This window comes from Natator depressus, chromosome 11, assembly GCF_965152275.1.
Source record: "Natator depressus isolate rNatDep1 chromosome 11, rNatDep2.hap1, whole genome shotgun sequence".
In the NCBI taxonomy this organism is placed as follows: domain Eukaryota; kingdom Metazoa; phylum Chordata; order Testudines; family Cheloniidae; genus Natator; species Natator depressus.
In genome coordinates, this window is record NC_134244.1 from 34,775,540 (window position 1) to 34,790,826 (window position 15,287).

Here is a 15,287-nt window from a genome sequence, read left to right on the forward strand (position 1 = left end):
TATGAGCTTCAGTTCATGTATTGGTTAGTCACCAGTACAGCTGGGTTTTTTGTTTTGTTTTGTTTGTTTTTTGAATTTTGAAATACTAATACCGCCATGGTTATGAATGTGCTTCACATAATTCTGCAGGCAATTAAACAAAAAGAAAGTTTTTACTTCTCAAAGGAAAGAGACAAAAATATTACTTGGACTTGGTGTGTATGTACATATAAATGTTATATACACATAGGCACACATACAAGATGAAAGGGAGTTAGTGCTGTAAATAGCATATATGTTAGCTTGCAGATCTGATGATGAAAAACCAACGGACATAGCTTATACATTTTGGAGTTGACTCTTCTCTCCTGGGTGAAACTCCACTGAAGTCATTGGGGTTATACCAATTTCACACTGGTGTAAGTGAAAGGAGAATTTTAGAAGTTTATTTCAGTGGCCTCATTTTACGATGACATGTATCCTTCAATTTTATACAATATACTCTAGCTGATGATACACTGGTTAAGAGGAAACACATGGGCTTATACCTAAAGCTGTATGTATTTTCAGACAGTGGAAACACATGGACTTATACCTAAAGCTGTATGTACTTTCAGATAGTGGAAACCCTGTATGGATTCCAAAGTTTGCTTTTGAATGTAAATATACTGAAGTTTACAAAACAACGATTGGAATGATTTGGAGTTTTACACAACATTATTTTCTTTTGAAAACTGCATAGCAACGTACTATGCAAACCCATGTAAAATGACCTTGTACTATTTTACAGAGCCTAGCTTCTGGGCAGCTGGCATCGCTTTCCCAGATGCTGATTAGCCTATGTAGTTTAGTGGAATGGTTTATTTTCTCCATCATGGGTTTGAAACACACAAGAAAACATGTTGCCCCCTCTATCCGCCGTTGAGTGGAATACAAACTGACTAATAGATAAATATTCTGTGTGAAAGTAAATAGCCTTAAAGTAAACTGCCTTCACATTCCATTGATCAGCTCAGTCAGCAAACTTTTCAATATCATCACTAATGTTCTAAATATTTTGGAGAGAGGCATGCCAGAAGTGTAGAGTATTTCCATTTGTCTCTCACATAAGGTCATTATAAAAAAAACCCTTGAATTGATATTGATCCTTCAGCTTGCAGAAATATTCCTCCACTTTATTTTGTTGTTGCTGCTATTAGAATTGTTACTGCAGCGGTAGAAAAGTGCATAAGCGGATGTAAAATGGTCTTCTCAGTTATCAATTCTACAAGCAGACATGATGGGCAAAGCTTCTATGCTGATAGGCTGATATAGCTGTCATTCATTAATGATCTTACCCCAAATTCCCTAAAATCCAAGAAAACCCCAGTACTTGAAATTGTACGTCTGGCTGCTCTTTTCTCTTATGCACTTCTGTAGCTGCAGCATGACCCACCCACAGATATGACCAATTGCAACAGACAGCAAACAGCTTCCTGCAAAGCTCTTTCAAAAACTAGCAAATATTGCAGCCTGAGGAAGCTGGTTGTCTCCCCCGCCCAAAAGTGATCTTAACCTTTGTGACATATCCAAGTTTCTCAGAGCTCAAGTCCTGGGGATTGCTTCATTCCTGCTGGAACACTCATGGCTGGAAGCATGCCTTCAGGAGATCAGAGCCACACAAGGCGTGCACAACCCTATTTAACGAGAGGGGCCTGGAAGTTGCCAGCTCAGCCCTAAATTCTGTCAAGGGAGAAGATGTAGCCTGAACACACTGGAGAAGAGCTGGCTGAGTGTATTTTCCAAGGAACTTCCTCTGGCAGAGCTCTGACCATACTTTATAGTTGCCCTCTCTAACAAGACCTCAAAGGAAGGGCAGAGGTGCAAGAAAAAACTACCCTTCCTTGGGAGAAGGGTGAATCCACTCACCTCCTAGCCCCAGGTGCAGTTGCTAGACGGTGGGGTGAAATTTCCAGCTTTCCGTGCCTGCAGGGTTGAATCAAGCCCCTGGAATCTGAGCTTGTGGTACTCGCATCTTCCCATTGTCTTTTCTGCCTGCCTGTCATGTTCATTAAGATACACTCTGAGAAACTGACTACTGAATTGTATTTTTATAGATAATCATGTAAAGCTGGAAGCCAAAATGAATATCTATAATTTCATTTAATTGTGTTCTAGGTAAAAGGTGGGGAAAAATACACTCGTGCAGTCCAGAATTTGGCATTACTTTTACTAGTCACAAAAAACTGTTAATATTATGGATTTATCAGAAGTGGTTTAAAACAAGAGCTGGTTTGTCAAAAGTTGCCTGAACCTTTCAGATAGGCTGACCAGATAGCAAGTGTGAAAAATCGGGACAGAGGGTGGTGGTGGTGCTGGTGTGTAACAGGAGCCTATATAAGAAAAAGCACCAAATATCGGGACTGTCCCTATAAAATTGGGACACCTCGTCACCCTACTTTCAGATGAGCACAGCTTGATGGCAGTCATGAAATATAATGTCTAAGACAGAAAATGAGTCAGCAACCTGCAATAGTAAAACTTGTCAGTGAGATCAATATGAACCTACAGCTAATGGGGATCTCAGAATTTACCAACACTAAGGTAGGTAAAATGGCAGAAGAGGGGGCTTGGGAGGAAGCAGAAAGAGTGGGTCAGAAGAATGATTGTGTATGTTAGTCACTTGTTGAAAAAGCAGGTGGTGTATTTAAGTCTTACTTTCTGTATCCTTAATGAAAGGCACTGTTTTAAAAATGGTACTTTCATGTTTAAAACATAAACTTTAGATTGACAAAATGTTTGCCAGGAATTCTTCTTAAATTAAATTTTGGTTTATTTGCTCTGGTTTATTTATCTATATTTTAAAAGAAAGGTAAAGGAAAGCAGTAATCAAGAGTCAAATTCCCAGCGATATCATGAAATCCCTCATTAGCTTTCTAAACGCGAAATGTTTCAAGTGATTTAACATTGAGATCTGTATAATTTTTTTTTTTTTTTTTTAAAGAAGACAAACATGATCTGGTAACAGATTGGTAGCTCTCTTCTTGGGGCTTTTCAGTGCATTTATTTAATGGTTTTGAATGTACATTACTTAACAGAAACAATCAATGCCAGTGCTATGCAACAGTTTTGTTACTGTCTCTTGAAAGTAAACCAAAATATAATAAAATAAAAAGCAAGGCTGTTCTGCTCATGCAGTAGCAGAGGCTTTGGGCAGCTGCAGCATACTCTGCTCCTGTTCAGAGACATTACCCAACATCAGTCAGCTGTCATGAAAGGAGTTGCACATAAAGCATTAAAGGATAAAAAGAAAGACACTGTGGGGCGGGGGAAGAATGGAGCAAAATGCCACACATGCCGGCTAGTCTTTCCAGAAGGAAGACTCTGTAGTATGTGTAGTGGGGGGAGGAGAGAAAGGAGAGCATGTAAGGTACAGAGAGAAACTTGACTTGAGGGAAAACAGCAGCTCTCTGAAACTCGTTGAGCAGGTTAGCATTCCTAATGTAATCTGACTTTAATTTTTTGCTCTATTTCTTACTTTGCTTTCCAAGAGAAATGTAACAAAACTGAGGTAGAAATAATGGTGGGCACAATCCATCCTGGAAGATTTCTAACAGATACTAAATGAAGATTGCAGTAAGGACAATGGAGCCATATGTACACAATAAAAACTAAACTTTACAGTTTGCGAGGGGAAAAAATGTACTTTGAGGGTTCAGTTTTGCTTTGTTATTTGTATTGTTTGGTCGCAGTCTACTGCATTGCTCTGAACAGTCCTGCAACTAGAGCGATGCCAGTGACCTACAATGATTCCACTCCCTTCAGCCTTACCGAAATTACCACAAAACTACAACCAGAGCCAAGAAATAAAATGCCTGAAGTCATAGTTTAAGGGAATTTGTTTCTCGGAGTCCTACCAAATCTCATGTTTAACCGTTCCAGATGCTAATATAAACTGATTAAGTGGCTCTCTTTTCATCTGTGCACCTTCTGAAGACTGTATCACATAATTATCAAGGAGCAATATACTAAATACTCTTCCAGTTTACTGACATGAAGAGAATTATTCTGCTCTGGTCTGATCCCCAAAATTGGCAAAAGACCCATTTCTTAACACTGGGAAATCCTTCTGTTTCTACTTTAAAATTGTAAAGATTCATTCATATCACACTTCAGTATTTTCCTGGATACATTCAAAGTAATTTCCTTGCCATTTTCCAATTGTTGAGGTAAACATACATATTTAATATAAAGTAACATTGAAGCCTAGCCTATAACTCTCAGCAGTACATAGTGCTTTCAACACATTCCTTTGAGGTACTGTACAAATCACAATCACTTTCCTGAGTTTTTGCAGACAGAACATTAAAAGAAATGAACTGCAGAAATTAAGGTCCAGATTACCATTACCCTGTTTTACCTGTTCTTAGTTTAATACTGCAGAACAGACAGGATTGAGGAATACTGTTGCTCTTAGAATAGCAAAAATCTGGTTCTCTGTCGCAACACAACCGTTCATCTCTTTAGTCCAATAATGTTTGAAGTTAAAGCTCTTTATATTAGCACATGCCACCAATGTAATTGTGAGGCAAACAAAAAATAAAGCACCACTTCAGGCACTTGACAGCAACTAAATCTCAAGAACAGCAGAATGGAATCAACACACAGGGTTCATGTCCTTCTGAAATCAACCCACTTGCACCTTGCTCCTTGGTGAGTGTTGTCTAGCTTGAACAGAACTGAGCATCAACATATGCTTTCTGTCATGTGTGGTTTTTCAGATCAACAGCTCTTGCTTGATGCACTTTTCCTTCAAGTCTACCCTAACTCTTTAGATGCAAGATAACTGTAGTCTTCCCAGTACCCTTTGCAATTTTAACACTACTGAAAAGGGGTTCTATACCCTATGTAGCAGGTTGTGTGTGTGCCAACATTCATTTCAATTTTTTTTTTAAAGAAGTATCACTGACTGCAACCAAACATTTTGTTCCATTCAACATATGTATCAAGCTCTTTTTGAGATATGCTAGGCTGTATCTTGCAGAATGCATTTTCAAAGTCTTGATATGTAACTGGCCTCAGCTGGCTGGGTATAATGGCTGAAAGGTCTGTGGCTGGCATGGCATGGAGTGGGCCTACCACTGCTTCCTGACACAAATGAGCCACGTCCAGTCCAGAAAAGCCTTCTGTGCGCTGGACAAGCAGTGCAACCTCCTTGTCATTGAGACAGTAATTGTGCTGTGAGAGCAGTTGTACTATTATCTGGTGCCGCGCTGTGCTGTCAGGAAGTGGGATTAAAAGTCGTTTCATGAAGTACCTTCGAAGAGATTCATCTATTTCTTCTGGTTTACTTGTGGAGCAAATTACTACTATTTGGTCCTCAGCAGAAGTTAGAACAGTGTCCAGCTGCATAAGGAACTCGGTTCTCATCCGACTTACTGGACTGTGTTCTTCACTCACTTGAGATGAAAGAAGCATATCAATGTCACTAACAAAAATCACTGAGGGCTGGCGACATCTTGCCACGAGGAAGGAAGCGTGAACAATTTTTTCTCCTTCCCCTAACCACTTTGTGACAAGCCCAGAGCCAGCGATTTTGAAAAACGTGGCCCCTAGCTGACTAGCTATACATCTACCCATTAATGTTTTGCCTGTTCCCCGAGGTCCAAATAAAAGAATGCTCCGAGGTAGAGCAGTCAGTCCATTGAATGCATCTGACCTCAACACCGGCCATAAAACCTCCTCTTTAATGACAGCCTTTACCAAATCTAGGCCAGCAATGTCATTCCAGTCCACAGGAGGTCCTTGGTTGATAATCTCATTGGTTACAAGGTCAATGAGGTGTGTGTCAGCATTCTTCAGTTGCTCGTCCACAGAGTGGTTGGATGAGGTAGCTGCACGAAGTCCCGGGCCTTGCATTGGGTGAGGGAGGAGCTGCCTGTGCTCATCCCCATGGTCGTTCATTACTGGGGAGGTATACTTCCCAAAAGATTCACTTGTTCTTGATCCCAATGAATTTTTAGCAGTACTATAGGAAGGGGGTGTCAGAGCCCTGCTGGACTGGCTACTGAATTTCCTTTGCTGCTCAGAGGACATTAGCTGCTTTGTTGGCTTAAATGCTAAGGATGATGTTTCAGCACTTCTGTCAAAGCCATTCCCCCTGTTTGCATTTGAAATGCTGTTGTCGGGCATTCTGTACATGGGACTCTGTGTAGATCTCTGTTGGCCATAGCTGTAATTTCCATAACTGGAGTCCATTTCTCCTTGCCCTGCCATATAGAAAGCTTTCCTTTTGAGAGAACTTGCGGAACTGTTTGTCAGAGCTGATGGTGCAATGGGCGTCAAACCGTGACTCTGGTAGGTGTAGCCAGGTACAGTGGTAGGGGGGAGAGGAGTAGGAGCAGGAATTCCTGAAGGCAGGTATGCTGAGGGAGGTGGGGCACCACCAGGGCTGTACCCAGGCCCAACAGCAGTTTGAGGAGGATAACTAGCAGATGGGTAGCTGTAACTGGAGAGGTTAGAAGTCCCATTGTACCCTGGGACTAGGGCTGGTGGTGGCGGTGGTGGTGGCTGTAAGAGGCCAGAGCTATGCAAAGGGGATGGATGAGGTGATGGAAGTGCAGGTGTTGGCTGGCCACTGTAACTAGTATGTAAATAAGATCCATTGTATCCTGTGGCATATTCCTGAGATGGGAGCCCTGAATGAAGACTAGGTACTGTATGACTTCCGCAGGTACTACTAGAATAACTAGGTTCTGTCAGGTTACTGGCCACCCCAGGTGAGCTCCCTATACTAGCAGAGACATCTGCTGGAGGGAGGGCTGCACTTACTCCAGCTTTGCTGGCAGTAATAACGTCCGGGACACAGTTCATAGGATAAACACTCTCTGAGTTCAAAGAAGGCTGCCAGGGTTCATTTTCATTCTTCCGACCATTCACCAGTGCTGTCGGAGCTTCGGAATAGTTACTAAGGATGGGTCGGTCGGCTGGGCCTTCTAAAATACCAGAATACTTTTCTGCATATTTTTTCAATAGATTTGAGGCAGTCAGAGCAGAGATGTCATCATTGGCCCAGGCATATTGATAGGTGCGCTGCAGGTGTCCACGGTATGCTTCCACCTTGTGAGCAGGAGACCGGGTAGTCGAAGTGATATCAAAGTGCTGTTCTGGCCACTGTGCATGCTCCGGCGTCCACTGCATCTTCAAGCCTAGGGTTGGGGGGAAAACACAGTTAACAGTGGTCTGAGCCATTTTCAGATGCTCTGAAAATGAATTTTTAAAAGTGTTATCTGTTTATATTTCTTTAGTTACCTGCATAGTGACAACTGTATTTATACTATAGATTTAAAAAAAAAAAAAAGTCACACTACACATGCAATTGAATGTCTTTGTAAAACACTATCAATAGTCAGGTCTGTTTAATATAGACACACACACACAGCCGTACTTTTGCTAATTTAGATGGGGGGAAAAGATTTGTTTTCTTAAAGACAGATTACTTAAAGTAATTAAACAAGACCCAATATATTTTAAGTACCCAGAGTGTGGATTTTTGTTAACATACAAGATACCCAACTGTTCTGTCTTCTCTTATCACAGTTTCAGTTTTATATTTTAACCAATATAAAAATATGAGACACAGCTGACAGATCACATCTAGGATACCTCTCTTATTTGGTACTGAACACCTAGTTAGCACAGTATAATGCACCCTGCGCAGAACAATATGACACAGACATAGCAGGTCATTCCATAATCCAACTCTCATCTAAAGTGGTCCACGACAGTTTCAAATCTGCTTCGTGGAGTGCAGCAAAGCAATCTCCCAGGCAGCGCTCCGTCGCTTTCATCACACAAAGCCTACAACTCGGTATGAATTACAACTGGCTCCTTTCTGCCTCTCAGTTCTGTTGTTGAGGCTCTGGGAAAAAAAAACAAGCATTACTTGTCTGTCGGTCTCCTTGCTTGTTTTTTCTTTTTTTCCCCCCTCAGAGCCTCCAGGGTACCGAAAAAAGAAAAGAATTGCAGTCTAGCCCCTAAAAGTTCTGTGACACACACTGCTGGCTATCAGCCCTGTCAGTACAGTAAACTAAATAACAAAATGTGCTTGTGTGACTATCACTTTAAAGCAATTAATCTCGCAAATAATGGGATGATTTTTTAAATCCATCATACGCAGTAAGAGCAATTTACAAGTATTATAATCACCCCTCCAACTCTTACCTGTGTATGGTAGACAGTTCCTGATTTTTGTACAGCTGTATCAAATAGGCCACCTTAATCTCTCTCGTATTACCAAAAGTGATTTTTGCAAACAGTCTTGCGCCCTCTGGCACAGATTCCCTGATAAGGAGGAGGCCTAGTCTAAATGAAGCATCTGTGGCACTAGCTCCCTTCTGAATTACTGCAGTCTATTTTGACAGCTTCTACCCCCTCCTGTTTTTCCCCCCAACCCCTTTAGCTCTTCATTGCTTGACTCTGGCATCTGACATGGCCAGCTTAGCCTCACTGAGCTAAACCTAACACAGCACACAGTTTGGTAACAGAATGGCATGTTTATTCCCTTCTGACTCCCTCTCTTCCTTGTTTGCAAAACCGCTGCACCAGACACTGGAAGTTAATTAGCAGGATGATGCTGTGCTAATTGTGTTAATTTACAAGGTTTTAGTCAAAGAGAATCACGCCAGGGCTGGCACTGCTGTCATGCTTCCGACTTAATGATTAAGAAATACTGAAAACAAGGTGGGAAGGATTGCAGTAATTATACAATAAATGAAGAAAGCAACAGGATTCATTTGAAAATATATTTTATTGCAGTTGCAGTAATATGCATTTGGATTATTTATTTATTTTTAGGAGTCATCTGCAAATCACTAAATCAGTTAAATTTAGCCTGAAAACTGCAAAGTAAAGCTTAATTGAGCCTTATATTTTATTAGTACAAATACTGCAGATCTCATTCCACACGAGCATGCCACTGATTAGGTCTGGTGGGATTTTTGTTTGTTTTTTCCCAGTTCTATCTCCCCCTAATCCCCCGTCCCCATTTTTCAAGCACTTATGACAACTTGAAGAAAAATGCCTGTTAACCATTATCCAGTTACCCTGTAGCCTATAGAAATTCCTTTGACAAATGCAGTTTTGAGGCTGAGTTATTGGCAGATGTATTACTTTCATTTGGAATTAATTTAATCTTTTTTTGCTAATTGTTTCTGATGTTTCAACCATTGCATTTTAAAAGGGGAAATGTATCATGTAATTGTGTGAAATCTCACTCAGTTATGAAATCTGTAGTTTTAATGAGGAACCAGCAGCAGTTTTTCAGAAATCATACTTTTGTTAAATTCAGCTAGAAATCTTAAGAGCAAATCGCCAAAAGCTAATTGCAAGTAGCCAGCATCCAAAATTCTCCTAGGATTGTGGGATTTACTTCCAACCTTTTTAAAAGGAAAGAATATTAACATTTCTGTAACACAAAACTGCCTAAAAGACATGCAAATTCATTCGCACTGTAAAATATTTAGATATATATGTGTGTTATCCATGTTCTGTGATGTTGGGCTTGAAAGGTTACCACAACACAGAAGGGTTCTGTTATATATAGATGCACAATAACGTGAATAGATTGTTCTTCACTAGATACACATGAATGAGTGCCATGAGAAAGGGTCTTGGAAAAGAATTCAGCAGCTAGCTGCAGTGAAAGTTACGAGAAAGATAAAGTAAAATGGGCACAGACACAGCCTTTACTTTTGCAGACAGTTTGGGCAAAACTTGTGTATTAGTTAATGAATGTGCATTTTGTAATTTGGGCAAAATGCCTTTATTGCCAAGTGAAAGAATGCGAGGCCACTTTAGTAAAATAAAAGAAGCTATTCGCTATGCCACAGTATAACAACATCTATTGTACGGTGTCCCATAAGCAAAAAGAAAAGGAGGACTTGTGGCATCTTAGAGACTAACCAATTTATTTGAGCATAAGCTTTCGTGAGCTACGTGCATCTGATGAAGTGAGCTGTAGCTCACGAAAGCTTATGCTCAAATAAATTGGTTAGTCTCTAAGGTGCCACAAGTACTCCTTTTCTTTTTGCGAATACAGACTAACACGGCTGCTACTCTGAAACCTACTTTATATTAGTACACACTGAAGAAATATGTATTTATGTGAAGTCCACTAGGCTGTCCTGGACCTGGGGGCACAAAGAGCTTTTTCCTCAATTTGACATTAATTTGAATGAGCATAAAAAAAAACTTTGTTGCTTAACTCCTTTTGTAAATAGTGATCACAAGGGTCAAACTTATGAGTCAGAATAAAAAATGCAATTTACACTTTTTCTGGTGAGCAAATGTGTTCTTTTTTTCCCTCATAGATCCTCGGTGTTTGTGGGAGCATTATTTTTGTTCTGTTCTCTTTTGTTTGACAGAGCTTTTTTGGTGTTTTCTTTTAGGCATGCTAAGGCTGATATCAAAGGGTAAAGTCAGGTAATAAGAACGTAGTTAGAAGTTGCATTCTTTTAACATACTCTGAATTCTGAAATAATAAGCAGTCATTTGTGGGGCATATTTGTAATTGCTTAAATGTTTAGTGAAAATAAAACCAAGCAAAGTAAGGCTATATGTTTTTAAACCCATGCTAATTTAGGAATCAACTAATGTTACCTACATTTATGAAATAAGTGTGTAAACTGTATTAATCTGAACAGCAAAATGCATAAGGCAACAATTCAATTCTTTAAATATAGAATGCTATTTAACAGAAAATTGATTTTAAGATAATTTAACATGTTATATATAAGCAGCAGGTACGGTGCTAAAAATCCTAAGCATTTTTTTTTCTTCTGACAGCATTATTTTACATTTCTCCTCCATAATTCTAAGCAGCTGGATCTGTTTGGACTACATTTAGAATAATTATCATTGCCAACAACTTTATTATACAATTCCGTTTTTACTCAATGTTTAATCACTCTTTTTTTCCTTCTGCTTTTATGTATTTAATCTGAAAATGCAAAACTTATTAAATAAGACTTTCAGAGTGTTATACACTTAATTCCATAAAGCAGAAGTATACTTGCAATTTCAGCTTTACAGATAAAAACTATATGCAAATAATGCTAGCTTTGTGACAAAATTAACTGACAATAAGGAATAAGTATAAGGAAACTGACAATTTAAAGCCTGGCAGTGTTTTAACATGTCCAAGTTCTTCCTAGGCATCACAGATGCACATATGGGGCCTAATCCTTCAAGATACTGAGTGTCTGCTGTAAGGTGCAGAGTGTTCTCAATCCACATTGACTTCAATGGGAGTTGAAAGAGCTCAGCATCTCACAGGGTTGGACCCACTAAGAGATAAATGCAAAGCAGCAGCCCTCCTTTGAACTTTAATTGACTGGTTTATGTTACAACCTTTCTCTTGATTCAATATGAGATTTGTATTAGAAACTTTAGCAAGGCGTATCATTTCAGGGGAGGCGGGGAGAAGAAATAGTTTACTATTCAGCATATCCCAACAATTCTAATGGGTTACAACTCTTTCAAGAATGGCAGGGATTGAGGTGATGGCAGGGTGTGGGGTTGTCTTGAACCTTCAAAATAACATGAGACCAAAAACATATACTAACTAGTTATTTTAAACAGGAGGAAGGAGGAACCCCCTTCATTTCATGGGATGCTGCACAGACACAAGGCTCCACCCATGCCGATCAGAGGGCAAGGCCAGGGCCCAGCTTTGGAGAGTTTGTTTGGCAAGTGAGAGCTCAGGGTTAACTTTTACACATGCTGTAAACCTGGGAAAACAAGATTTTAAAGTGTTGTCCGCATTTTCATGCTAAGGTCCGGTCTTGCTTCCATTTGAGTCAATAGAAGTTTTGCCATTGACTTCAATGGGAGCAAGATCAGGTTTTTAAACTTCAACTGCTAGCAGATGCCCTGAGAACAACTGTCACCTAATAGGTGCCATTCCAACCGCTCTTTAAACCATACTGTTTTTAGCTCTGTTATGTGTATATTCCCTAAAGTCACTAGCACGTTAAAACAACTACAAATACACAACACATTTGGGAGCTTGGAACTGGTTAAAGAATGATTCGTAGAACCTGTAGTTTCAAACTATTGTGTCCCAATTATCTAATTTAAATACTGTCAAATGATTATTCCTTTAAATCACACTTTCACACCTCACGACTGCAAATTACAATACATTTACAGCAAATTACTTTTTCTCCCCCCCCCCCATTCCTTCTCATTTACATAAAGCAGCGCTTTTAAAAAATCACAAAGGCGTTTCTGGCTAAATGTTCTTTAGCAGGTATAGTTAAGATCCCATGACATCAAAAGCTCTATGAAATTAAAAAAGATAGACAGAGACCGATGGACAGAGAAATAACAGTCAATGTGGACAACACATATTACTTATGCACTGAATTGACCTCTTTCTATGCAAATTCAGAAATATCAATTTATCTGTAATGGTGGTGATGTCCCTTAGGTGTAATGTATTTTGTTCTCAGCCAAATACTCCCTGCCTTATATTGTAACTGCATTGATTAGTTATGGTTACATACTGTGGGTGAATCCATTTACGCACGTATCTATCAGGTCCTTTTTTACACGTAAGATTGACACACACAAATATAAGATGCATTTCTTCAAATAATTCTACAAACCCAAGTGCTCCCTTAATGCTACTCCCACTACACACACAAAAGTGTTCATAGGCTCCTTTAAAACAACTGCATAATAAGGAAGAAAAAAAATAGTATTACAAGACTTTTTGCCACACTACCATTCATACATGCGGCTTTTTTGTTGCTACCCATTCTGATTCTTTGCATCTGTACATTGTCTTCTTACATTGCAAGTTCCTAAGAGGAAAGGCCATAATTGTAAACAGTCTAGCAAGGTGTGGGTGCTGCACAAATAATAACTCACAATAGTAATTTCTGAGTGGGTGCTAGGTGAAAGCACAAGTGCACAAAAAAAGCCACTGTAATTGTAAGAAAAATGTCCTTTTTTTGTCCACTGAATACATATGCATTGCCACAATCTACTGTAGATCATTTAACATACCACCTGACAACCCTTCTGCAAAATTCATGCCTCCATCAACATGAGAAGCAGTATAACTATTGCAGTGTAACTGCAGGGATTTTGATAACTATAATAGTCAATTTGGTAAGACTTGTTTTTACTGATTATAGCAGAATATACTGTTGGATACTATTTTTTGGTGTACTGAAAAGCAATATATATATACACACACATATGCAGACTTAGGGTCTGATCCTGCTCCCACTGAAGTAGGCACTTAAGCTATCATTGACTTAAATTGGAGCTTTGTGAGATCTTTAAACAAACACACACAACAATTTTAAACTGGATAGCTGAAAGTAATCTCCTGCTTTGTTTCCTTTCCAAGACTAGTGTTCAGGATCCAATATTTCCCTTGCCAGTGTAGAAACAGCACCCCCTGAAACCAGACTAGATGTAATACTTGCGCTGTTTATTTGTCTTTGTCATGCCATCAGTTGTTGCAGAGGAAACACGGAATCCTGAATTGGTGTTTTAGCAAGCAGGTGGAAGAAACATGGATTTTCAGTAATGACGGGCTAGATATGCAAAGCTCAGATCGAGAGCTAAATTTTCTCAGAGTTCCTAGAGGTTCATATCTAGGTTTTTCGGTCCATTTCTGATTTTCTACTTATGTTTTTATTTGTAATATTTTGGTCTGTATATACACTGCTATTGATCACAGATCACATGTATTTCTTCTGGTACAAAGCTTCTAGTTCACTTTTAAACTTACTGTTTGGTAGCCCATTTGTCATGGTGTGTCTTTTACCTTTTCTCGTGTTATCTTCAATCCATTGAGGCAATTCCCCTTTTACCCCCACTTCCTTTTGTCATACGAAGATCATCAGAACATACGACAAGTGCCCATAGGGAGAGCAGAGTTAATGAATATGTATGTTCTATATCACAAAAGAGCACCCCCCTTGTTCTGCAGTCTCGACCTTCTCTTCCTTGTGTAAATAACAGGTGAGTACTAGTGCATGGGGATAAATGGGGTTAAAACTGCAATAAAGGAACATGCTTTATTCAGACAAACTGTGTGCAGGATAAATAGAGCTTTAACGGACGCTGAATCCTAACACTCATTTATATCATGCCTTTTTCAACATATTTGGAACCAATCTCTGTTTAAATATCAACAATCAGAGATGGGCACTGCATTCAGTGTCCAACTTTTAAGACCAAAATTCCAATAATGTTAAAGACTTCGTTTTTGTTATATTAGAAAAATTTGCATCCTTACTTCCAAATAACATCAGCAGCAAACTGTGCAAGCCTCAGTTTATGCCACTACGATATTTTTTTAAATCTCAGTCACTGTCCTGTATTAAACCCAAATAGCTTTGTGTATATTTAGAGAGGGTTAATTCCAGAGATTTGCCTACATGGACCTGGTCTCCCTAAGTTTGCAAAGGCAAACATCAATTTCAGTAAGTTTGAAATAAACTGTAGTCAATTTTGATCCAATACACTAAACTAACATGGGTCAAAAAATCAAATGTATAGGGGCTCATAACCTCATGGCACTGCCTAGAATGAACAGTGCATTCCTACCTTTTTAAAAATGCCAGTTCCAACACCTACTGCCACACCAAGTTATATACAGTTGTTTTATTGAGATTAGTGTACCTCTCTGCTAATTAGCTAAAGGAGAACAAATACCGATTAAATGTATATTTAGAAATATCTAATACTAGCCTTTAAAAAACTGCTGCTTAAGGTGACTCCAAACTGTACAAAGGCTTTGCAAAATTTGTTTTTGTTATTTATGCATTTTGCTCTTTTTGGCAATCTGTGCATTAATTTTTAATGCAATAGTAAAGAGATGTTGTGTCTCAGGCTTCGATAAAAATATTCTATAGCCAGTACTGGGTGACATAGTGCATTAATTCAGTGTCCTTCACTCCTGGGACCTGTGTATAATTTAGTCCAGCCCGAAGAAAATAACTTTGATCTGAAGGCTGTGGAAAAAGCTACATATGAAATGAGTTTTGCTGGGTTTAGCATTGTTTCTTATATACAAGACGACATATGAAGATAAACTGCTTTAGAATGCTCCTGACATGGCCCAGGATTAAGAGCAGAGAGCTCTTAGCAGCAACAGCAGAGCCCCTCCACCCTCCTCCTTACCATTACCACACACATACTGTACGCATTTCTTAAGCCCAGGCAGCGGCTACAACAGGTATACGGTGACTTTCTAAGAAACACAATGCCATTCAGCTTTAAGTAGCATATTCTCATGCCCATTTATT

The 15,287-nt window shown here is 39.2% G+C and overlaps 1 protein-coding gene across 3 annotated transcripts in view; it reads right to left on the bottom strand.

Moving 5' to 3' along the window:
• Positions 1–15,287, bottom strand: part of FIGN (fidgetin, microtubule severing factor) — a 116,449-nt gene that overhangs the window by 2,851 nt on the left and 98,311 nt on the right. For all 3 annotated transcript variants that reach the window (XM_074967451.1, XM_074967450.1, XM_074967452.1), the window contains one exon: positions 1–7,166. This exon is cut by the window's left edge and continues 2,851 nt beyond it. In XM_074967451.1, coding sequence (XP_074823552.1) covers positions 4,921–7,158 — 2,238 coding nt within the window. In that variant the 5' untranslated portion in view covers positions 7,159–7,166 and the 3' untranslated portion in view covers positions 1–4,920. The remainder of the gene's footprint in view (positions 7,167–15,287) is intronic.